This window comes from Bos javanicus, chromosome 19 (genome assembly GCF_032452875.1).
Source record: "Bos javanicus breed banteng chromosome 19, ARS-OSU_banteng_1.0, whole genome shotgun sequence".
NCBI lineage: Eukaryota > Metazoa > Chordata > Mammalia > Artiodactyla > Bovidae > Bos > Bos javanicus.
The window spans coordinates 2,453,456-2,478,380 of NC_083886.1; the positions used below are offsets into that span (position 1 = coordinate 2,453,456).

The 24,925-nt window shown below is 38.0% G+C and overlaps 1 protein-coding gene across 1 annotated transcript in view; it reads right to left on the reverse strand.

The window, feature by feature from the left end:
• Positions 1-24,925, reverse strand: part of CA10 (carbonic anhydrase 10) — an 843,529-nt gene that overhangs the window by 696,469 nt on the left and 122,135 nt on the right. Inside the window, exon 2 of the mRNA XM_061389988.1 lies at positions 11,552-11,626. Within this exon, the coding sequence (XP_061245972.1) occupies positions 11,552-11,626 (75 nt within the window). The remainder of the gene's footprint in view (positions 1-11,551; positions 11,627-24,925) is intronic.

Genomic DNA, 24,925 nt, shown 5'->3' on the forward strand with positions numbered 1-24,925 from the left:
TGCTGAATCTTTCAATAATATAATTAATTTAAAAATTGTGGGTTTTTTGTTTGTTTGTTTGTTTTTTGTTTTGTTTTGGTTTTGGTTTTCATAGTCAACATAGGTGCATGCCATCTCTTGCTTGGATGATTTAAAAAATCACCTCATGGATGTTTATGCCTTTGATATTCTTATTGAAATACAGTACATCTCCATTACTGTCACCATAGCTGAATTTTTATTCATTTTTTTCTTCCAGTTTTATAGAGATATAATTGACATACAGCAGTGTATAAGTTTATGTATACTACATAGTGATTTGATTTACACACACTGCAAAATGGTTATCACAGTAAGTATGGTGACTATACATCATTTCATATAGATACAAAATTAAAGAAATTAAAAAAATATTTCTCAGACATCTATAATGTGAATGTCAGTATCCTTAATGTTGCTTCCAAGGTCTTTTAAATTGACCTCATTTCTTTTTATGTTTTTTCCTTTTTGTTCAATTCCAGTGATTTCCCCTTTCCTGTTTCCCAACTCTGAATTGTTCCTCTGTACCATCTAGTCTTCTGTTGATTTCTTCTAGTACACTTTTATTTCAGCTCTGTTTCGTTCTTTTTTTACATTTTCCAACTTATTTACATTTTAACATTTGTTAAAATTTCTAACTTCTCACTTTATCCATTCTTCTTCCAAGTTTTTTGAACAGCTTTATGATCATCACCTTAAGCTCTATTAGGTTATCTTTATTTCACTTAATTCCTCTTTGGTCTTATTTTGTTCTTTCATTTGGAATATATTGCTCTGTTGACTAATTTTGCTTAATTTGCTGTTTTTATTTCTATGTATTTGGAAAGTTGTTTATGTTTCCCAGCTATGGAGAAACAGCTTTTTGTAGGAGACATCTTAGGTATCCCAGCAGCACACTCACCTCTAGTCAAAGAACTATATGCTCTAGGTGTGCCCTGTATGGGTTGAATGTTGCTAGTCCTGCCTTGTGAGGAGGTTGCCAGTCACTGGTGGTCAGGGCTTGGTCATGAAGTAGCCAGCTGAAGAATCCTAGAGTTCCTGGGGTTAGTGCAGGCCCACCGGTAGCTGTATCCATGTCCCAAGGTTGCAGAGCCCAGGGAGCCTTGGACATGGTGCTTGTCCACTGGTTGGTGAGACTTGTCCTACAGCTAAAAATGTCAGTGAACTGATGTGCAAGACAGGGTCCTGGGCCCTCTGGTAGAAGGGCTGGCTCTTTGGATGGCTGTAGGCTCACAGAGTCTTTAGGGCAGCCATCCTACTGATGGGCAGGGACAGTCATAGTACTAACAGGCTACAGAGAGGATTCAAAAAATAGCACTTGTAAGAATCAGTGTAATTGTGGTAGAATGAGCTTCCAAAAATGACTGCTGCCAGTCTCCATGTTCCCAGGGTGAGCTCCAGTTGCTCCTGCCTCTCTGGGAGACTCTCCAGGATAAGCAGGTGTATTTGACCCAGATTCTTTTAAATTACTCTTTCTTCCCTGGGCCTGGAGTATGTGAGATTTTGTGTGGGCCCTTTAAGAGTGGACTCTATTTCCCAGTCCATTGACACTTCCAAAAATAAGCCCTATTGGTTTTCAAAGTAAAATATTCTAGGGGCTCATCTTCATGGTGCAGAAACCCCAGGCTGGGGAGTCCAAAGTGGGATTGGATTCCTTGCTCCTTGAGGAACACTTCTGCAACTGTAATTATTCTCCTATCTGTGAAATGTCTACCTGGGGATATAGGTCTCAACTATACTGAGTCTCTGCCCGTTCCCTTCCCCTCCCCCGCAAATCTGTCTTGTCATTCTTTCTTTATATCTTTAGTTATATATCTTTTATGCTAGTCTTCTAGTCTGTTTTCATTAATAGCTGCACTATAAATAGTTATAATTCTGTCATGCCCATGGCCATTTGACACATAGTTGGCTTTTAAAATACGTATTTGATTATGTCTCTTCAGAGCTTAAAAATGTCTTATAATTCTTCTATTAAACAAAATAAGTTTTGTTCTTTTAATAGAATTTTAAGACCTTTTTAAAGCTTTGAAGAGACATAATAGATAGCCAATGGGAATTTGCTGTATGGCTCAGGAAACTAAAACAGGGGCTCTGTATCAACCTAGAGGCGTGGGATGGGGAGGGAGATAGGAGAGAGTTTCACAAGTGAGGGGATATTTGTATACCTATGGCTGATTTATGTTGAGGTTTGACAGAAAACAGCAAAATTCTGTAAAGCAATTATCTTTCAGTAAAAAACAAATTAATTAAAAAAAAAAAAAAAAAAAAACTGTGTCTAAGCTCTTGAACATGGAACATAAAGTTTCACAGTATGGCCCCTGATAACACTGCTAACCCCCTCACTCATTATATTCCATAGCATACCCTGCCTTTTAGAGACTTAGAGGTTCCCACCACTCCCCAAACCCAAGTAAGTTTTCACTCTTCTTTGCCAATGCTGTGTACTCTGATAATCCTCACATTCTCCTCTTTATTCACTTTGGATAATCCTGAAGATTGTCAACACCCAGTTCAAACTTACTTCCTTTCTTTCCCCGTTACCGAGAAATGTTAATCTCAAAGAATGCTTTGGGCTGCAAGTAAAAGAAAAACTAACTCAAAGTGGCTCCTATGATAAGATGCCTTGTTATCTTACCAAAAAACAAAACAAAAAAAAACGCTGAGGCCTTCCAATGGTAATTCAATGCTCAAGAGGGCCATAAAAGATCTGGATTATTTCCAACTTTCTGTTCTGGCATCTTTAGTGTAGTTTTTGCTCCCACGTTATTCAGCAGACTTTCCCTTTCAAGCAATGAATAGAAATATTTATCATATGTTCATATTTGTGTTAGTGTATTAGGGTGTCCCAGAGAATAAGGCAATGGCAACCCACTCCAGTTTTCTTGCCTGGAGAATCCCAGGGACGAGGGAGCCTGGTGGGCTGCTGTCTATGGGGTCACAAACTCGGACATGACTGAAGTGACTTAGCAGCAGCAGCAGCAGCAGCAGAAGCAGAGAAACAGAAAAAACAGAGCGTTGATGTTTGTGTGTGTGTGTGTGCATGTGTCCACAGAGAGAGATATTTCAAGGAACTGGTTCACATGATTAAGCATAAGGACATATCCAAAATTTTAGGCCATCCTAAATTGATAGGTCATCAGTGTTGGGCAGCTGATGTTGTAACTGAAGGCCAAAAACTTCTTCAAGCACAATTTCCCTCAGCCTTTTTCTCTTAAAGTCTACAACTGATTGGATGAAGCCCACTAACATTATGGAGAGTAGTACACTTTACTCAGGGTCTACCAATGAAAATGTTAATCTCATTTTTAAAATATATTCACAGAAACATCTAGAATAACGTTTGACCAAATACCTGGGTATTTGACTGTAGACCAACCAATTTGACACATAAAATTGGCCTTCATGACATCTAAATCAATTACTGTCAATAAAGAGGCTGAAAGCACCATGACTGGTATAGATATCAGCCAAGAAAAACCTTTTTGGGACTGAGAAGGTCTCCTTCCCTGAGTTCACAACCATGTGGAGGTGAACACTCAAATAAAACAGGGCTCTGTCTGTAAGGCAAAACGAGTAATGCTGGATGAAGCATAGATTTAAGCAAGTAAACAACAAAGTCTGTTGAACATCAGGCAGACTGAATTCCAACTCTTTATGACCTCCTTTACATGTCCTGTAAGTCCTGTTAGAACCCTTATACTAAGTCGTGGTTTTATGGCTTATCTTCCTCTTTAGGGTGTGGGTTTACCCTTGTATAAGTCCCAGGTACAGTTACATTTTTAACAACAGTCCCACACATGTGCTCAGTATCAGCTGGCTACTTCTTAAATACTGTTGAACTGGGAAAGATGGGATATTCCAATGCTAAATCAACCTTATTTTGGCCATTGCCACAGAAATCAAGTATTTTTATCTACCACAAGCTTCATTAAAGTCACAGATTTACACTATTATGTCAACTGATAATTATTTCTGGACATTTGTAAAAATTCATGGGACAATAAAATTTTTTTCAAATAATCCAGTCATATGAGTGTCTATTTTCTTTTACACATTGATAGCCTAAAAAAAAAAAAAAAAAGTCCCAGCTGCAAAGTAAAGAACACTCTTAAGCTTGTATTCAATAATGATAATAAGAGAAAAAGGGACCATGGACCAAAGCACCAATTCAGATAAAGTGGGTAGTCCGGAGTCTGTCAAATGTTAGAGCCTCAGGTCCAATTACTTAATTCATAAATTCTCATAACTCTTATCTTTTTAAAGAGATTTGAAGTTCCCAAAAGTTTAAAATATTTTAAACAGAAGAATATATACATATATGTATGTATGTATATATATATATATATATATATAAAAATCTTATGATGCAAACAACCATCATAGCATCCAGTCCCATCATTTCATGGCAAAAAGATGGGAAACAATGGAAACAGTGACAGACTCTATATTCTCTGGCTCCAAAATCACTGCAGATGGTGAAGGCAGCCATGAAACTAAAATATGCTTGCTCCTTGGAAGAAAAGCTATGCCCAACCTAGACAGCATATTAAAAAGCAGAGACATTACTTTACCGACAAAGGTCCATCTAATCAAAGCTATGGTTTTCCCAGTAGTCATGTATAGATGTGACAGTTGGACTATAAAGAAAGCTGAGCACTGAAGAATTGGTGCTTTTGAACTGTGGTGTTGGAGAAGGCTCTTGAGAATCCTTTAGGCTACAAAAAGATTAAAAGAATCAATCCTAAAGGAAACCAGTCCTGAATATTCACTGGAAGGACTGATGCTCAAGCTGAAACTCCAATACTTTGGCCACCTGATGCAAAAGACCTGTTACTGGGAAAGACTGAAGGCAGGAGAAGAAGGGGGCGACAGAGGATGAGATGGTTGAAGGTATTGTCAACTCAATTGACATGAGTTTGAGCAAACTCCAGGAGCTGGTAATGGGACAGGGAAACCTAGCGTGCTGCACTCAATGAGGTTGCAAAGAGTCAGACACGATTGAGCATCTGAACTGAACTGAAAAGTTTAGAAAATGAGGTCATTGGATACCAGTCTACCAAGAAGCCAAAGCACTTTGGGACTCTTAAATCTAGAGGATGATGAAGTTACCTCTTCGATGACCACTGTCATCAAAGACACTTTGAGCTTACAAATTCAAGGAATATTTACTAAGCACCTTACATGTTCTAACATCACAAGAGACCCTCACTTGCACGATTACATTTTTCAGCATATTTTTCAGCATATACTTTCTCAAACAGAGAAGTATTAAATATCCAATTATGTTGTTAGGTAAAATAATGATAATAAGGCCAACAGTAACTGACTGGTACTGACTCACTGCATGCACCAGACATTTTACCTACATTATATAATTTAATCCTCACAAAACATTGTGAGAATGATTTGGCCCTTATTTCTATTATAACAGATGAAGAACCCAGGGGACTGAGAGTTGGTAGGCAACTTGCTGACACTTCTTCCAGAAAGAAGACATAGAACCCAGATTAAACTCCAGGTCTGTCCAATTCCAGAGTCCATGCTTATAACTCCACATCTTACTGCTTCCTACGTAGCAGGTTTTATATATATTAACTCATTTTAAAGCTGGAAATGAGGGAACCTTAGTTCTTTTAAATCAATGCATGAAGAAAAGATAAAACTTCTCCTGTGGTCCTCTAAAAAGCATCAACTCAAAACAGGGACTTATGTACATGTAAAGAAAGAATGTGTAAACAGAGGGAAAAAAAAAAAGACTGGGGCAGGGGGTCTACCTTGGTATACAATGGTTAAGAATCTGCCTTGCAATGCAGGAGACATAGTTTTGATCCCTGGTCACAAAGCTGAGATCCCACATGCCACACAACAACTAAGTCTGTGTGTTGCAATTATTGAGCCCATGCACTCTGAAGCCGGTTTGCCAGAACTACATAGCCCCTATGCCCATGCTACAATTAATGAACCTGAGTGCCACAGCTAGAGTCCGTGTGCCACAATTAAAGATCCCACATGATACAATGAAGATCTCAAGTGTTGCACCTAAGACCCAATGCAGACAAATAAGTAGTTTTATTTATTTTTTAAATATGGAGCATAGGGGTGTGGTTCAAGATGGTGGAGTAGAAGGATGCACATTCAACTTCTTCTGAGAGAGCAACAAAATTGAAACTAGCTTTTGAGGAACCATCGACAGTGTGATGCTGAAACCCACCAAAAAAATATATCCCGTATCCAAAGACAAAGAAGAAGCTGCAGCAAGATGGTAGGAGAAGTACAATCATGATAAAATCAAACCCCATACCTGCCAGGTAGGTGACTCACAAACTGGAGAACAATAATACCAATGAAGTTCTCCCACTGTTTTGAAAGTTGAGAACCCCACATCAGGCTCCCCAGCCTGGGGATCTGACAAAGAGTCTGGGAATCCCCAGGGAATCTGACCTTGAAGACCAGGGGAATCTGATTATAGGACTTCCACAGGATTGAGTAAACAGAGACTCCACTCTTGGAGGACACAAATAAAATCTTGCATGCACCAAGAATCAGAGGAAAGAAGCAATGACTCCCCAGCGGACTGAACCAAAACTACCTGCTGGTATTGGAGGGTCTCTTGTTGGGATGTGGGTAGGCAGGGACTCACCATAGGGACAGAGGCACTGGCAGCAGCAGGCTGGGAAGCTCCCCCTTGGTGTAAGCCCTCTTGGGAGTTGCAACTAACACTACCATAAAGCCATTAGACCTCAGGGCTAAAAGATCTCAAGCCAAACAACTAGCAGGGAGGGAGAACAATCCCACCTATCAACAGGTAGTTGGATTTACTGAGCATCGCCCTGGCCACCAGAGTAAGATCCAGTTTTTCCCACTGCCAGTCCCTCCCATCAGGAAGCTTACACAAGGCTCTTAGCCTCCTTGATCAGAGGGGAGACAGATAAAGCAAGGAGAACCACAGTCCCACAGTGGTTAAAATAAAAACCATATTACAGAAAGTCAGTTATTATGAAAAAGCAGAAAGTTATGTCCCAATTGAAGGGACAAGATAAAACTCCAGAAAAACAACTAAATGAAGTGGAGATAGGCAACCTTCCAAAAAAAAGTAATTCAGAATAATGATAGTGAAGATAATCCAGGATCTCAGGGAAACAATGGAGAAGGTGCAAGAAATGTTTACCAAAGACCTAGAAAAACTAAAGAACAAATAAACAGAGATGAATAGGACATTAGAAGGAATCCATAGCAGAATGTCAGAGGCAGAAGGTTGAATAAGTGACCTGGAGGACAGAATGGTGGAAATCACTACCACAGAACAGAATATAGAAAAAAGAATGAAAAGAAATGAAGACATCATAAGAGAACATCTGGAACAACATTAAACACAACAACATTTGCATTTTAGGGGTCTCAAGAGGAGAAGAGAGCGAGATAGGACCTGAGAAAATACTTGAAGAGATAACAGCTGAACTCTTCCCTAACATGGAAAAGGAAATAATTAATCAAGTCCAGGAAGCATAGGAGTCCCAGGCTGGATAAACCGGATGAAGAATAAACCAAGACCACGGCAGTCAAACTGATGAAAATTAGAGACAAATATAAAATATTAGAAGCACAAAGGGAAAAAGGACAAAAAATATACAAGGGAACCCCATCAGGCTATCAGCTGATTTCTTAGCAGAAACTCTACAAGCCAGAAGGGAATGGCACGACATATTTAAAGTGATGAAAGGGAAGAACCTACAACTAAGAATATGCTACCCAGCAAGACTCTTATTCAGATTTGATGGAGAAATCAAAAGCTTTCTAGACAAGCAAAAGTTAAGAGAGTTCAGCACCAACAAACCAACTTTACAACAAATGCTAAAAGAATTTCTCTAGGCAGGAAACACAAGAGAAGGAAAATATCTACACAAAAGAAATTCAAAAAAATAAAAAAAATGGTAATAGGATCATACATATGGAAAACTGCCTTAACTGTAAATGGATTAAATGCACCAACCAAAAGACATAGACTGGCTGGGCAGATGAAAATATGTGCATGTATGCATTTCCACTTACCATGTCACTCAGCTTGACTCCCCAAATTGTAAGTAATTATCTTATAGTTAGGTTAATCATGTTTCCATTATTACTTGCAATTGTAATTATCTATTTTTCCTTCTATTGATTGTGAAACCTCATAAACATCTCTTACTATTTTGACTATGTAACTATTACTCACTTATCACCATTGTATCATGATTGGTCAACAGAAAAATAAATTAATCTATATCACCAAAACTAAGATTTAATAGAAAAACCTGTAATCACTTTTTAAAATCCAGATGCATATCAGAATTATCATGAACATTTTTTTAATTTTATTTTATTTTTAAACTTTACAAATTGTATTAGTTTTGCCAAATACCAAAATGAATCCGCCACAAGTATACATGTGTTCCCCCATCCTAAACCCTCCTCCCTCCTCCCTCCCCATACCATCCCTCTGGGTCGTCCCAGTGCACTAGCCCCAAGCATCCAGTATCGTGCATCGAACCTGGACTGGCAACTCGTTTCATACATGATATTATTCATGTTTCAATGCCATTCTCCCAAATCTTCCCACCCTCTCCCTCTGCAACAGAGTCCATAAGACTGTTCTATACATCAGTGTCTCTTCACAAGGATTTTCAAGTCTAGACAGATATAGGTTCAAATTTTAGGTCAACCACTTGTCATGTTACTTTTAGTTGAATTCTATGTTTTTCTGAAACTCATTTTTTTTATAGGTAATGTGCGGATAATATGTGTGCTGGCATGCTTCCTCCCTACCTTCCAGGTATTTATTAATTTTCTATCCTTTTCTGACATATTCTGTGCTGCATGAATATTTTTTTAAAATAAAAATGCCCAGGTATTTTATTTTCTCCAGAGCTCCAGATACGTTTCTAATGAGCAGCCATGTTTAAAAACAACTGAAATACATGATAATATTTTACTTTTATCTAGTTTGTTTCACTTTTTTTATTTATTATTCAGTACTCCCATTTCATTTAGTTTATGTTTTCCAATTTCTCCATCTCTTCTTTTTATTTTTTTGATGTTCCTTCTCAAAACTTCATCAAGCATAGTAGAAAAGCTTTTGTTTATATATTATATATGTATAATATTTATATACACATGAATATGAAATCCATGTGTATATATACATTTTAGAAAACATATGAATTTTTGCCTAACTAAAACATTTATGACATTTTGACTCCCCTTGTTTGACTTACTATGAATACAATTCTAGATTTCTAATTAAAATAGATATGCAACAAACAACAAGGGTTTACTGTATAGCATAGGGAAACGTAGCCAATATCTTGCAATAACCTATAATGGAAAATAATTTCAATATTAATATATGTGTATTATGTATAAATGAATCACCTTGCTGTGCACATGAAACATTGTAAGTCGACTATACTTCAATAAAACATATATATTAAAAAATAAAAGTAAGTAAATAAAGTAATTTCAAAAATATGGGGCAGAAAAGTAAAATTTTTCAGACCCTACCCAGGATTATCTATGAGCATTTCCATCAGTAGGGAAGATATTAGTAGTTTAGCAAGACTTCCTATAGCCTGGCCGAGTACCCTTTGTTGCTCTAATTTAATAATTACAAAGCATAAAGAATATCAGTATAAATGTAATTTTCTAGATATCCTGAATATCAGAAGCAGATTCCTCAAAAAAAAAAATATATATATATATACATATATGTATATATATATACATGCAAGCCTTCTAGCCATTGGAAAGGGATGCCCCCAATCATAAGTATAAAATGTCATATATCTCTGTCATGTCATATGAACACAGTTGTGTCAATCAAGTTATTGTAAGACTGTTATTAGAAACATGATCATTTTCAGGTGAATTATTCAAGCCTAGTTTCTATGCCCACTGTACCAAGACATAAATGTACCCTAGTAAATTTATCAATAATACTAATTTATGAAACTAACTGGCAGTCAGCTGCCTTTTCCCTGGGCCATTCACTCTTCCTCACCATGCCTGGTTTCCTCTTATTGAAATTTATGTCCCACAATACTAATGAGAAAAGTGAGGTTCAGAGGAGTTTAACCACTCTCTTAGCTCTGTGCAGCTGATATAATGAAAGTCTACAGAAGTGTTAGGGGAAGCATGCTGATTGAAACCGCCCACCCTGGCCAGGGACCATAGTAACCATTTGCATGAGTTGTTTTACGACAGGAGGTCCTGGTAAGGAACAGGCAACTAATAAGCCTCCACCAACCAGAAGAGTTCAGGAAAGGTCAAAAAGAGACACCACCTATCTGACCACGTCCCAGATTCCTTCTCTCTGGCATCCATCTTGGCTGAACAAGGCGTGCACCACCAGGAAGGACTCTGAGTCAGAATGATTGGCTAAAGACCACCCAGAAACTAATCCCATCATCATAAAATCTGCAAGCCATGTGACAGAGCAGTTCTCCTAGGTTCCCTTACCCTACTGCTCTCCACCTGGGTGCCCTTTCCCAATAAAATCTCTTGCTTTGTCAGCACATGTCTCCTCAGACAATTCTTTTCTGAGTTTGGACAACAGCCCAGTTTTGGGCCCTAGAAGGGGTCCCCTTTCCTGAAACAGAAGGACAGGGAAAGAAGACATAGCAGCCAAGAATGAACCAGGTCGCCTGGGGGCACCACTCTTCCCACCTGCCACCAACTGCAAAAACCTTAACTGACACTTGAGGTCCTCTATTTTCCGTGCCTGACTTGGAACCCCATACTGACTCCATTTGAGAGTTTTATTTCTTATCCTCTCATATATAAGCAGTTAGAAATACTTTGAAATATCTCACGTGCCTTCCCTTCCATCCTTCTCTTTAACATTCTTGCTCTTTTTTCTTGCTTCTTTCCCTATGAAAGTCTTGAAGCAGGAGACTGAGGATTGTGAAGAGGATAAGAGTAGGAAGGGAAGACAAGGACCGTCCATCTTGTTTCAAAACTTAAGTTATGTCATGCTTCTGGCTCTAACCTGTCTTCAGTTCTCTCCCCTCATGCTGACAACATCCACTGAGTATTATTTTTTATCTGATATTTGGCCCAACTAAGTCCTGACCATGAATGTTACTAAAGTAACATCAGAGATAGTGTGCATCACAATAAGCCCCACTACTATGATCAGCCTTGCCAGACTTCCTGTTTCCTTAACATTAAAAAAAAAAAAAAAAAAAAAAGCTCTTTCTCAACCAAATTTCAGCATACAGAACCTCAACCCTGACTCTTGCATTGCCCTCTCATTGACAGAGCCATCTGTAGATAGAAGAACCTTAAGATATAAGCTCAGATGAAAAAACACAGTCTTGGTTAAATTGGCACTCATTTAATAAACTTTTTCTTAAGGCAGTATTGATCTAGCACCTAAATCAGACTATGCTGACTTATACAATAGATTCCATGCCATATAGCAAATGCAAAATCCTGGAAATAATAGATTTCACTCATAACTTTCCTAAAAATAAAGTAAGAAGAATAAGGGTGCATTTACCTGGGACAAAGCTTCCCTGGACCACCTCCTTGTATGCCCACCAGCCTTCGTGGATTTTTGGTGAATTCTGTTGAGCTAAAGGAAAAAAAAACAAAGGAGAAAGGAGACTAAGATGATAGCAGAGAAGTACTGTATCCTGGTTGTCCAATAAAGAAGAGTGAATATACATAAAATAATCATTTTCTATCCAAAAGTCAAACTATAGAATGTAACAGCAATGTTCCACCTCCTTATTTTCAAATTATTAACCTGTAAAGATACTGTCATAAAGTTTTATTAAAAAAAAAAAAACACTCAGAATATTTCTACTGAAGAGAAATAGTAAGGATGTATTTAAGCTTATTTGAATTTCCCGTCACTTATCTCTAACTCACCTCTTTTTTTTTTTTTTTTAACCTGCCCCCTACACATATGTACACACACGCATCTATATAAGGAAGACCTATCAGTCTGACTGAAGAATCAATTCAAGAAATGTCATTTAAAAGTAAGCAATAGGAAGCCCCTGGATAATTAAAAATGTTGTAACAGACAAAAGCAATACTGAAAGACTCTGTTACATCAAGAGAATTGCAAAACACTTTGCTCTCTGTCCATTTCCATTCATTGCTTCTTCAGCAACTCATCCATTAAGATGTGTCATTATATAAGATTTTAGCAGGCAGCAAGACAGACCATCTGAATCAAGTCTCTTATGATGGAACTGCAGAGTTTTTGTTAGCTTTCTTTGACATGCATTGAGAATGATCCAAATTCACCCTGCAAAAATCAGTCAGCCTGAGCAGGGCCCATTGGATGACATCAATTACAAAACATGATAGGTACAGATTAGAATTGAATAAAACAAAGGCTTTCACATAATATGTTCTTAAATTCCCATTTAAATGGGCAATTTGGAAAGACAGGGCAGTACATTTAAAAGGCAACTCATTTAAAATTCTCCTGTAGTGCCAAGGGAAACAAGAGAAGTACTGCATTTCCATTTTAATGCTTCCCTGGTGGCTCAGGTGGTAAAGAATCTGCCCTCAAGGCAGGAGATCTGGGTTCAGTCCCTGGGTTGGGAAGATCCCCTGGAGAAGGGAAAGGCTACCCACTCCAGTATTCTGGCCCAGAGAATTCCATGGACTGTATAGTCCATGGGGTTGCAAAGAGTCAGACATGACCGAGTGCCTTTCACAAGAATATCCTCAATAATCATCTTGTGGTTGCTTTCATCTGACTTCCAGTGGGTAAAGAGCTGATTAAGAATTTCTCAGAGCAAACATGTGAACAGAAAGCAGTTTTAACTTCTGCTGTGTTCTTCACTTCTCTTTAGCTATGGATTGGGATCTTTACTTGATGTGCAACAAGCCCCTGGGAAAAATCAAGGTAATTAGTCAAAAAAATTATGTTGACAATGAAAGCTGTCATCACTACCAGATAAGGAAATACACATAGCCAAGGTCCTTCTTTTTATAGTAAGGAAAACCTATTTCATTCTCTTTCTTGTGGCAGTTCCAACCACAGAAGATATAATTTAAAATAACCTTATATTTTGGCCCAGACTCAAACAGGGCTGAAATCAAACTTTGCATTAAGAAATGAAGAATTTTGTTTAAAAAAAGTGGTGGAGCAGCCTATATCACTTTTACGCAAAAGGCTTAAAATAAGATCATGGTTAAAATGCTCAAAGGTACCTGGAGTTGAAAATGAAGAAAAGGAAAGTCCTTAACATCACTGATTCTGAACCTGATATTCTAGAATCATTACAATTGGGATTGGCCACTCATTCTGATCTTATAATCATTACAAAATTTCTGTCTACCTGCTGTTCCCAATATACCACAAATATCATATTTATTTTTTTCTCCACATCGTTGATGTACCTTCCCCCCTGCCCCAGCCCCTCCGACTATAATCCCTCATCTTCCTGAATTTCAGAACATTCAGTTCAGTTTAGTTCAGTTCAGTTCAGTTGCTCAGTCGTGTCTCATTCTTTACAATCCCATGGACTGCTGCATGTCAGGGGTCCCTGTCCATTACCAACTCCCCGAGTTTACCCAAACTCATGTCCATTGAGTGGGTGATACCATCCAATCATCTCATCCTCTGTCATTCCCTTCTCCTCCTGCCTTCAATCTTTCCCAGCATCAGGGTCTTTTCAAATGAGTCAGTTCTTCACATTATATGGACAAAGAATTGGAGTTTCAGCATCAGCATTAGTTCTTGCAATGAATATTCAGGATGGATTTCCTTTAGGAGGGACTGGTTGGATCTCCTTGCAGTCCAAGGGACATTCAAGAGTCTTCTCCAACACCACAGTTCAAAAGCATCAATTCTTCAGTGCTAAACTTTCTTTATAGTCCAACTCTCACATCCATACATGACTACTGGATAAAACCATAGCTTTGACTAGATGAACCTTTGTTGGCAAAGTACTGTCTCTGCATTATAATATGCTGTCTGGGTTGGTCATAACTTTTCTTGCAAGGAGCAAGTGTTTTTTAAATTCATGGCTGCAATCACCATCTCCAGTGATTTTGAAGCTCAAAAAAATAAAGTCTTTCATTGTTTCCACTGTTTCTCCATCTATTTGTCATGAAGTGATGGGACCAGATGCCATGGTCTTAAGGTTCCTGAATGTTGAGTTTTTAGCCAACTTTTTTCATTCTCCTCTTTCAGTTTCATCAGTAGGCTCTTTAGTTACTCTTTGTTTTCTGCCATAAGGGTGGTATCATCTGCATATCTGAGGTTATTGATATTTCTCCCGGCAATCTTGATTCCAGCTTTTGCTTCATCCAGCCCAGTATGTCTCATGATGTACTCTGCATATACGTTAAATAAGCAGGGTGAAAATATACAGCCTTGAGGTACTGCTTTACCGATTTGGAACCAGTCTGATGCTCCATGTCCAGATCTAACTGTTGTTTCCTGACCTGAATACATTTTTCTCAGGAGGCAGGTCAGGTGGTCTGTTATTTCCATCTCTTTCAGAATTTTCCAGTTTATTGTGATCCACACAGTCAAAGGCTTTAGCATAGTCAATAAAGCAGAAGTAGATATTTTTCTGGAACTCTCTTTCTTTTTTGATGATCCAACACATGTTTGATTTTGATCTCTAGTTCCTCTGTTTTCTAAATCCAGCTTGAACATCTCAAAGTTAACGGTTCACATACTGTTGAAGCCTGGCTTGGAGAATTTTGAGTATTACATTGCTAACACGTGAGATGAGTTGCAATTGTGTGGTAGTTTGAGCATTCTTTGGCATTGTCATTCTTTGGGATTGGAATGAAAACTGACCTTTTCCAGTCCTGTGGCCACTGTTGTTTTCTAAATTTGCTGGCATATTGAGTGCAGCACTTTCTCAGCATCATCCTTTAGGGTTTGAAATATCTCAACTGGAATTCCATCACCTCCACTAGCTTTGTTCATAGTGATGCTTCCTAAGGCCCACTTGACTTTGAATTCTAGGATGTCTGGGTCGAGGTGAATGACTACACCATCATAATTATCAGGGTCATGAAAATCTTTATGTATATCTATTTATTCTTGACACCTCTTCTTAATATATTCGGCTTCTGTTGGGTCATACTATTTCTGTTCTTTATTTTGCCTATCTTTTCATGAAATATTCCCTTGGTATCTCTAATTTTCTTGAAGAGATCTCTAGTCTTTCCCATTCTATTGTTTTCCTGTCTCTTTGCATTGATCACTGATGAAGGCTTTCTTATCTCTCCTTGCTATTCTTTGGAATTCTGCTTTCAGATCGGTATATCTTTACTTTTCTCATTTGCCTTTCACTTCTCTTTTTTTCACAGCTATTTGTGAGGCCTCCTCAGACAACCATTTTACCTTTTTGCATTTGTTTTTCTTGGGGATGGTCTTGATCCCTGCCACCTGTACAATGTCACAAACCTCCGTCCATAGTTCTTCAGGCACTCTATCAGAACTAATTCTTTGAGTCTATTTCTCACTTCCATTGTATAATTGTTAGGGATTTGATTTAGGTCATACCCAAATGGTCTAGTGGTTTTCCCTTCTTTCTTCAATTTAAGGCTGAATTTGGCAATAAGGTGTTCATGATCTGAGCTATAGTCAGCTCCTGGTCTTTTCTTTTTCTTTTTTTTTTTTTTCTGACTTCATAGAATTTCTCCATCTTTGGCTGCAAAGACTATAATCAATCTGATTTTGGTATTGACCATCTGGTGATGTACATGTGTAGAGTCTTCACTAGTGTTGTTGGAAGATGGTGTTTGCTATGACCAGTGCATTCTCTTGGCAAAACTCGGTTACCCTTTGCCTTGCTTCATTCTGTATTCCAAGGCCAAATTTGCCTGTTACTCCAGGTAGTTCTTGACTTCCTACTTTTTCATTCCAGTCCTGTATAATGAAAAGGACATCTTTTTTGGGTGTTAGTTCTAGAAGGTCTTGTAGGTCTTCGTATAACCATTCATCTTCAGCTTCTTCAGCATTATTTGTCACTTTCATTAATTCAGTAAACATTTGGTGAGTACCTTTGACTATCAGGCAGAATTATAAGCATCAAGAATACAAAGTGTCTATTTTCCAAGAACTTATGTTCTACTGGAAGGAGACAGATAAAAGCAAACAAATTGAATTTAACTATAATAAAAATACTAATAGAGGAAAGTACTTTTTGGTACAACTAAAGAAGGTGAGAATGGCTTCCCAGGTGGCACTAGTGGTAAAGAATCCGCCTGCCAATGCAGGAGACTCAGGAGATGCAGGTTCAATCCGTGGGTTGGGAAGATCCACCAGATGAAGAAATGGCAACCCACTCCAGTATTTTGACTGGAGAATCCCAGGGACAAGAGGAGTGTGGTGGGCTACAGTTCATAAGGTCGCAAAGTGTCAGACATGACTGAAGTTACTTAGCATGCAAAAAGACACATTAGATGGTATAATAATGATGGCTTTTGAGATTTTGATAGTTAATCTAACATTTAAATAACAAAAAAGGATCTGGACTCCGGAAAAGCATTTTCTATAGCATTTTAGGGGGATTAAAAGATCCTGAGAAAGCAAGTAGGTATAGCTTTTCCCAGAAACATAAACATAAAAGGGGTCATTGTTTTTCAACCATAGTCGACATATGGGGAAAAAGGGTCCAGATGAGTCCTAATGATTTAAGTGGTAGTCCAGGAGAAAGAAGATGGTGATTTTAACTAGCATGTGCGTATGTGTGTGTTTGTGTGTGTGCATGCCCACTCAGTTGTACTCAACTCTTTGCAACTGTAGCCCATCAGTCTCCTCTGTCCATTGAATTTTCCAGACAAGAATACTGGAGTAGGTTGGCATTTCCTACAAGAGTCAACTAGCTTAATATTAGTGAAAATAGAAGTGAATGGACTACACACACACACTCCTATATATATATACATACATTATATAAAATACATACATATTTTATTTCTCTGTATATTTTAGAGGAAGAGTGATAAGACTTGCTGATGAGTTGAATGAAGGAAGTTAAAGACCATAGATCAAGGATAGCTTCTACCATTTTTGGCCTGAGTGATTAGATGTTGATAGTTATTGAGATTACAAGGGATACTAAGGGAAGAGTAGCTTTGAAACATGGAGTAAAGACCTCTGTTTGAGAAGGCTAGTGAGAAATAATGGGGAGATGTTAAGTAGGCAGTTGGATATAAAAGGTGTTCTGAGATCAAGACAAGACATACATTTATGATTCTTTGACATATAAATGATATTTAAAACCATAGGTTTAGAAGAGGTCACTAAGGAGAAAGTGGAAATATGTAGAGAGAGACCAAAGGGACACAGAATAGAGTTCTAAGATGTTCAATATTTAGAAGTTAAACCAAGGAGGGAAATACAAAATGAAATTAAGAAAGGCAACTTAAGTTGGTAAAAACAAAGAAATAGAGAAAATAGTGGCCTCATGCCATTCTTTTAACTATTTTACTTCTCTCTCTTCTTCCTTCTTCTCTTCTTCCCCTCTCTCCTTGTTTTTGAACTTTCAGAACTATAGAAACATTACAAAGATAGTACAGAGTTCCCATATACTATATATCGCATTCCCATCTCCGTTATTACTAACATACTTCATTACTGCATTTATCAAAATTAATAAACTAGTGTTGAAAAATTATTATTAGCTGAAGTCCACACTTTATTTGGGTTTTCCAGGTGGTGCTAGTAGTAAAGAACCTGCCTGCCGATGCATGAAACGTAAAAGATGTGGGTTCGATTCCTGGGTCAGGAAGATTCCCTGGAGGAGACCATGGCAATCCACTTCAGTATGGACAGTGGAATCCCATGGACAGTGGAGCCTGGTGGGCTATGGTTCATAGGGTTGCAAAGAGTTGGACACGACTGAAGCGACTTGGCATGCATGCACACTTTATTCAGATTCCCTGTAGTTTCAGTCTGTCACCCTTCTTCTGTCCAAGGATGGCATATAGGATTCAGGTCTTCCTAGTCTTCTCATGGCTGCAACAATTTCTTCACATTTTTCTAATCTGTGATTTCCCTATATCCCTGTCTCCTTAAGCAAATTAAAACTATCTCAAGTGCAAATGTTGTGCCTTGTCTACTATAATGCAACTCATATAACAGGTTCATTGGGCACAGTTTTAGTGAGTATTTGTTTAATAAATCTAGGAAGAGAGAAAGATGTAAAGCACCATTCAGAAATGCTATTCAGAAGTTTGTTAGGAATACACACTCCTCAGACTCCTCCTCACATTTGTTGTTGTTTAGTCACTAAATTGTGTCCAACTATTTTGTGACCCCATGTAGTGCAGCCTGCCAGGCTCTTCTGTCCATGAGATTTCCTGGGCAAGAATAAAGGAGTGGGTTGCCATTTTCTTACTTTAAAATAAGTTTAATGTTAAATAGTTTCTAGATTTTAAAAACCATGTAACTAAAATAGTAACAATAGTAAAATACAAATGAAAGGGGAGAAAAAGATCAGCTCTAATCTGTGTAAGTGTAGCTATAATTTTGTTTTCTGCTTCTTTCACCAAACATTGTGTCATGAGTTATTTTCTCTATTCTTATTTTTAATGTGCATATAATATTTATTTTAGTAAACATGCCATAATTTCCCAGTGAGTTCCTATATATTGACCATTTTGTTGTTTGAATACTGCAATTATCTTTTTTCAGTTCCAGAGTGTCCACTGATCTCCCTCTTTAAGAACTTTTCTTTGAGACAGTATACCAAAATCAGGGTCAAAATAAGTGCACTTGTTAAGTTACTTTATAAAAAACATTTAGCAATTTGCATTGCCATGGTAATGCCAGTGATTATTTTTTAAGGGAATATTGAAGAAATTTCAGACAATGATAAAACAATACTAATCCATTTAAACATAATTTGACTTCTGAAAAATAGGCAAGAGGTATTGTATCAAGAAATATTGTAACTCTATCTAATGAATGATTCTTTTCTTTCATAAATTAATGAGATGAATGTTTCATCAAACTGAAGACACATTTTGTATTTTACTTTATTACTCTTATTTATCATCTTGAAATCAGGTATAGATGTATTATCTATAAATATTATACATCAATTTGGTAGTAAAATCTATTCATGCTTTAAAACAGATAGATGAAACTTCAGATGCAAAAGTTTCAAGTCCATGCCCAGATTCACCTGGCCTCCCACAAGTCACAGGAATAAGGAGAATGTATGTGCTGTAATCAGAATACTAAAAGAGTACTGACATAATAAATCAATTTTTAAACCACAGTTGATAAACTACTGACAATTTTTAAAATAAATGAATTAGTTAATTATGGGATTAATCTCATTTCACACATAATTTCCAATCACAACCAATAGCTTTGAATGAAACTAAAATCTCCTATATCTATCTTAAGCTTGAATTTAGCCGTCTATGGGTTGTACAGAGTCGGACACAACTGAAGCGACTTAGCAGCAGCAGTAGCAGTCAAATGAAAAGAAAGGAAATAAGCAGACTTTTCAGTATCTTTTGAGAAGCAGGGTGAAATAATGGAAAATACAAAGCAACCTGTAACTGAATTTAAATTTACTACCAAATTTTGTGTTACTTCGAGCAAATAATTTCATATTGCAAATTCTCAAAAAAAAAAAAAAAAAAAAACAGAACATCCAGTGTTCTTATCTAAAATTGTTAACAGATATCTTGAAAGGCTGTCAAAAGAACATCAATATGACTCTCTGTGCTTACAATATAATATCTACTGCTTTTATTATTTGATGTTAATGGTTGGTGGTATGGCATGGGAGAAAGAGGGGAAGGTCTGGGGCACTGCAACCAAAAGGCAGGAAAGGAATCTGACAAATGACACAAAGTAGAAAGTTGTTCAGAAAACAGAAACTAGAACACAATTTTACTTGAATCAGGTTGAAATTAAAGAAGAAGAAATTATATGATAGCTTGAAGAAGCAGTAATTGCACATTTCATTCTCCAGATCCTGAGTCAATTCACAAAAGGAAAAAATAGCCCTTCCTGACCCAAGGAGAGTTCAAAGGCCCCTGAAAACACTCATGACACTTTCAAGTCAAAGTATTGTCACCAAGAAACCTGTGAAAATAGAACAGAAGTCAAAGCAGGAAAACAAATGATTCAGGAAACTTATGAAGAGAACTTGTGTTATTTGCTGGGACAAAGCCCAAGTTCCAATGGGGCTGCAGGTAAAGCAGACAAACTGACCCATTGGAATCAATTAGTGTGGTGGGAAATAAGATCAGATGTAATTCTTAGGAACTGGCCAAATGGTTTTAAGAATTTTTTTTTTTTCATATACCATCAGCTCAACATCTCACCCTTCTTTCAGATTCTGACCTACTCAGTATTTATTGATCATGTACTACATGACTGGTGCTGTCACATACTGTATAAATGGTAGAAACGGTGAATTATGAGCATATTTGAGTTGTGAAGATGAACCAAACTAGAGTTCCATTACTTAAAGACAAGAGAAAAAAAGACATAACAAAGACAAAAGAGAAAAAAAAAGTTTAAAACTTGAATTATCTGGAAAGCTGGAAAGATCTGCTCATCCTACATATCTCAGCTTGTTGTTTAGTCATTAAGTTGTAGCCAACTTTTTTGTGACCCCATGAACTGTAGCCCACCAGGCTCCTCTGTCCATGTGATTTCCCTGTCAAGAATAATAGGGTGGGTTCTCATTTCTTTCTGCAGAAGATCTTCCCAATCCAGGGATTAAACTGGTATCTACTGCATTGGCAGGCAGATTCCTTGCCACTGAGCCACCAGAGAAGCCCACCTCTCAGCCACTATTTCAATAAAGATAACAAATATTTATATTCCTCACCTGGATTTTTCATTCCAGTTCTATCCAACTTTTCTAACAGTCCATTAGGTAAAGGCATTGCTATTTTCCAGAAGTTCACAGTTATAAGTCTTTTGCCTCTGTGACAGAAGCAGTGCTAATAATTCATTTTCCTCTTCTTCCTTAACAAGAGAAGTCTTGGTATTTAGTAAGGCATACTGACTTCTCAGAATAAAGACTACACTTTCTTAGCTTCCTTGTAGCTAGGTGTGGACACGAGACTAAGCTATGGCCAATGAGATGTTAGTGTGCAGGACATCCAGGAAATGTTACAGAAGATGTATGCCTCTTCACATCCCTTTCAGGATGCTAGAATGTGGGCATGTTACGAAGAGCTAAAATAGCCATTCTGAACTATGAAGCTTAAGCCTCATCTCCAATAACAAGACAGACGGAGCTGGAAGGACTACCCTTAGAAAAGAGAAATAAACCTTATTGGTATTTTCTGTTACTTACTGCTGACACTAATCCATATTGATATATGTTCACCTCCAATACACAAGGAATTAAGACATCAATTCTACTTCTGCTGTAGCTCCGATCCACTTTCCTACACGTTTATACTACCTAGTCAGAGGCCCTCAGCAGTGGCTTAATGGACAGTTACAGATGCCTAATCACAGGACTTTTTGTCCCCATGCTCCCTGATGCTGCCCCCACAGCTACCCCACTATTAAGGCACCTCTTCCTAAAGCGGTACTCGACTTCTGTCTTTCATTGCCCCTGTAAAATTATTTGATGACTGCCAACTATTTATAACAGAGAAGGCAATGGCACTCCACTCCAGTACTCTTGCCTGGAAAATCCATGGAAGCAGGAGCCTGGTAGGCTGCAGTCCATGGGGTCGCCAAGAGTCGGACACAACTGAGCTATTTCACTTTCACTTTTCACTTTGATGTACTGGAGAAGGAAATGGCAACCCACTCTAGTGTTCTTGCCTGGAGAATCCCAGGGATGCGGAAGCCTGGTGAGCTGCCATCTATGGGGTCGCACAGAGTCAGACACGACTGAAGCGATTTAGCAGCAGCAGCAGCAGCAACTATTTATAAGGTTATATCCAGGCTCAATGATCATCACTCAAGGATCACAACAATCACTCATCAGTGGTTTCCAGTGGGTTACACAATGATGGACAAGTGAAGCTTTCAATGCTTTTTAGGGTGTGGTGCATTTGCCTATTTTTGAAACTTACTCTAGTCTCCTTTGAGGGTTATTTCTCTGTGCTCTCACAGGATGTATTATATACGTCTGCCTTATTGTATCAGAGAAGGCAATGGCATCCCACCAGTACTCTTGCCTGGAAAATCCCATGGACGGAGGAACCTGGTAGGCTGCAGTCCATGAGGTCGCTAAGAGTCAGACACGACTGAATGAGTTCACTTTCACTTTTCACTTTCACTCACTGGAGAAGGAAATGGCAACCCACTGCGGTATTCTTGTCTGGAGAATCCCAGAGACAGGGGAGCCTGGTGGGCTGCCATCTATGGTGTCACACAAAGTCAGATTTGACTGAAGTGACTTAGCAGCAGCCTTATTGTATATAGTATCTTTTTTTAATTACTTCTTCATGGGTTTGTCATAGTGACAGAACAGGTGTTCAATAAATATTTCTATACTGAAATAAATTAAAACATTTTTTTCACTGACTGACCTTATGTCCTAGTTAGACTAAACTGTCTTGTTTATGTGTCATTTGTTCATGCTATTTATTCTTCCTATAACATCACTTTCATCACTGCAAAGTACTTAAATTCTTCAGGTATTAATATCAGCTTAAAGGCCACTTTTTCCTTGAAAACTTTCATGTTCCTTCCAGCAGGAATAAAGCTTTGTCATCTCTGAAGTTTCTTACCATTTTATGTATAATTTATTTCATTTAAATCCAATTCAACATGATTCAATCCAATCCACTCCATTTCAAAAATAATATTTAGAATGTACTCACTGTACTTGATTACATATTCTAGGTTTCTATTTTGGACGGGCCCAAAGTTCAACAAGAAATTGAAAGGAAGTTTTTAACATATTTGAGGTTAATGTTTATGCAATATATTAGTTAAGATAACGCAAGTGATTAAAATGCTAGTTTATCTGCTGTAAAAAAAATTAACTCTAAAATCTCAATGGCATAGTACAAGTTTATTTCTCACATATGTAAAATCCAAAACTAGTTTTACTGACTGTTGCGCAACTCTCCAAAACAGAGCCCAGGCTTTCTGTCTTGTGGCTTTATTTTCTGCAATATATCAATTCAAACAACCATGGTGTGTATGTACATCACAGGCCAGAAGCAGAAAGTTGTTTTCATGGCATAAGCTTAGACTTGCTCATAATGCTCATTACTCCTTCCTATATTTTACTGACTGAAATTTAGTTTTTCGAATATATTTAAACGTAAAGGAAGCTAGAGAAATGTTGTCCAGCTATAGATTACACGATAGTTTTGAACTGGATAGAATGAAGGTAAGTCTTATACAATCCTCCATATTTCACAGTGATGAAACAGAACCCAGACCATGGGCCCTCAGAGGTACACATCCTTTCTGTGTCCCCGTTTTTTATTTATAGGACATAGGCTTCATTCAGATTCCTTGATCATCCTGCATTCCAAAGGGCAGATTCAAATAGTTGCTTAATGTAGAAGGGAGGAAATGCAGAAACAAAGGCTGAACAGTCAAGAAACAGTACTGCAACTGTGGGGCAGGGTCCTGGTTCCTCCTTAAGGAATATGCAAAGCAATCAGCTCAGTTCTGTTGCTCAGTCTTTGCCACTCTTTGCGACAACACCTTTGAGTTTTTCTATAGGAGCTAAGGTCCCTGCCCAGGTGGAAGAGGGTAATCTCAGGCTGAACATGAGATTTTTGGAGCACTGCACTGCTACCTCACCATCAGCCAATCAGAAGACAGTCTGCACACAAGTGTTGTTGTTTGTTTGTTCTGATCCCATCCCCAAATGATTTTCCTTTTAAAAACTCATTGTCAGGCACAATTTTCAGAGTTGGTTTTTGGACAAGAGTCCACCTTCCCAGATTGTTGGCTTGTTGAATAAAACAAGCTTTACTTTCCAACCAACACTTGTCTATTGAGTATTAGCTTTCCAGTGGTGAGCAGTCAGTCTTGAGTTCAATAACACTGATACTGAAGAAAGTTTGAAAGCTTCTCATTCTTCTAAGATGGACCAAAAAGAGGAGGAAATATGTCTAGGAGAACATGTAGCTAGGGTGACTGTAACTTCTGACTTGCCTCTTGTGTACAGTCACTCAGTCATGTCTGACCCTTTGTGACTCCATGGACACCTGGAGTCCCTGTCCTTCACCATCTCCGAGAGTTTGCTCAAACTCAAGTTCATTAAGTTGGTGATGCCATCCAACCATCTCAGCCTCTGTTATCCCTTTCACCTGCCTTAAACCTTTCCCAGTATCAGGGTCTTTTCTAATGAGTCAGCTCTTCACATCAGGGGGCCAAGTACTGGAGCTTCAGCTTCATCATCAGTCCTTCCAATGAATATTCAGTGTTGATTTACTTTAGGATTGAATGGCTTGATCTCCTAAGAATCCAAAGGACTCTCAAAAGTCTTATCCAACACCATCGTTCCAAAAAATCAATTATTTGGTGATCAGCTTTCTTTATGGTCCAGTTTTCACATCCTGCATGACTATTGGGAAATTCATAGATTTGATTATATGGACCTTTGTTGGCAAAGCAATGTCTCTGCTTTTTAATGCGCTGTCTAGGTTTGTCATAACTTTTCTTTCAAAGAGCAAACATCTTTTAATCTTGTGGCTGGAGTCACCATCAGCAGTGATTTTGAAGCCCAAGAAAAGAAAGTCTGTCACTGTTTTCATGGTTTCCCCATCTATTTGCCATGAAGTGATGAGACAAGATGCCATGATCTTAGTTTCTTGAATGATGAGTTTTAAGTCAGGTTTTTCACTCTCTTCTTTCACCCTCAACAAGAGGTTATTTAGTTCCTCTTCACTTTCTGTCGTAAGGGTGGTATTATCTGCATATCTGAGGTTATTGATATTTCTTCTGGCAAACTTGATTCCAGCTTGTGCTGCT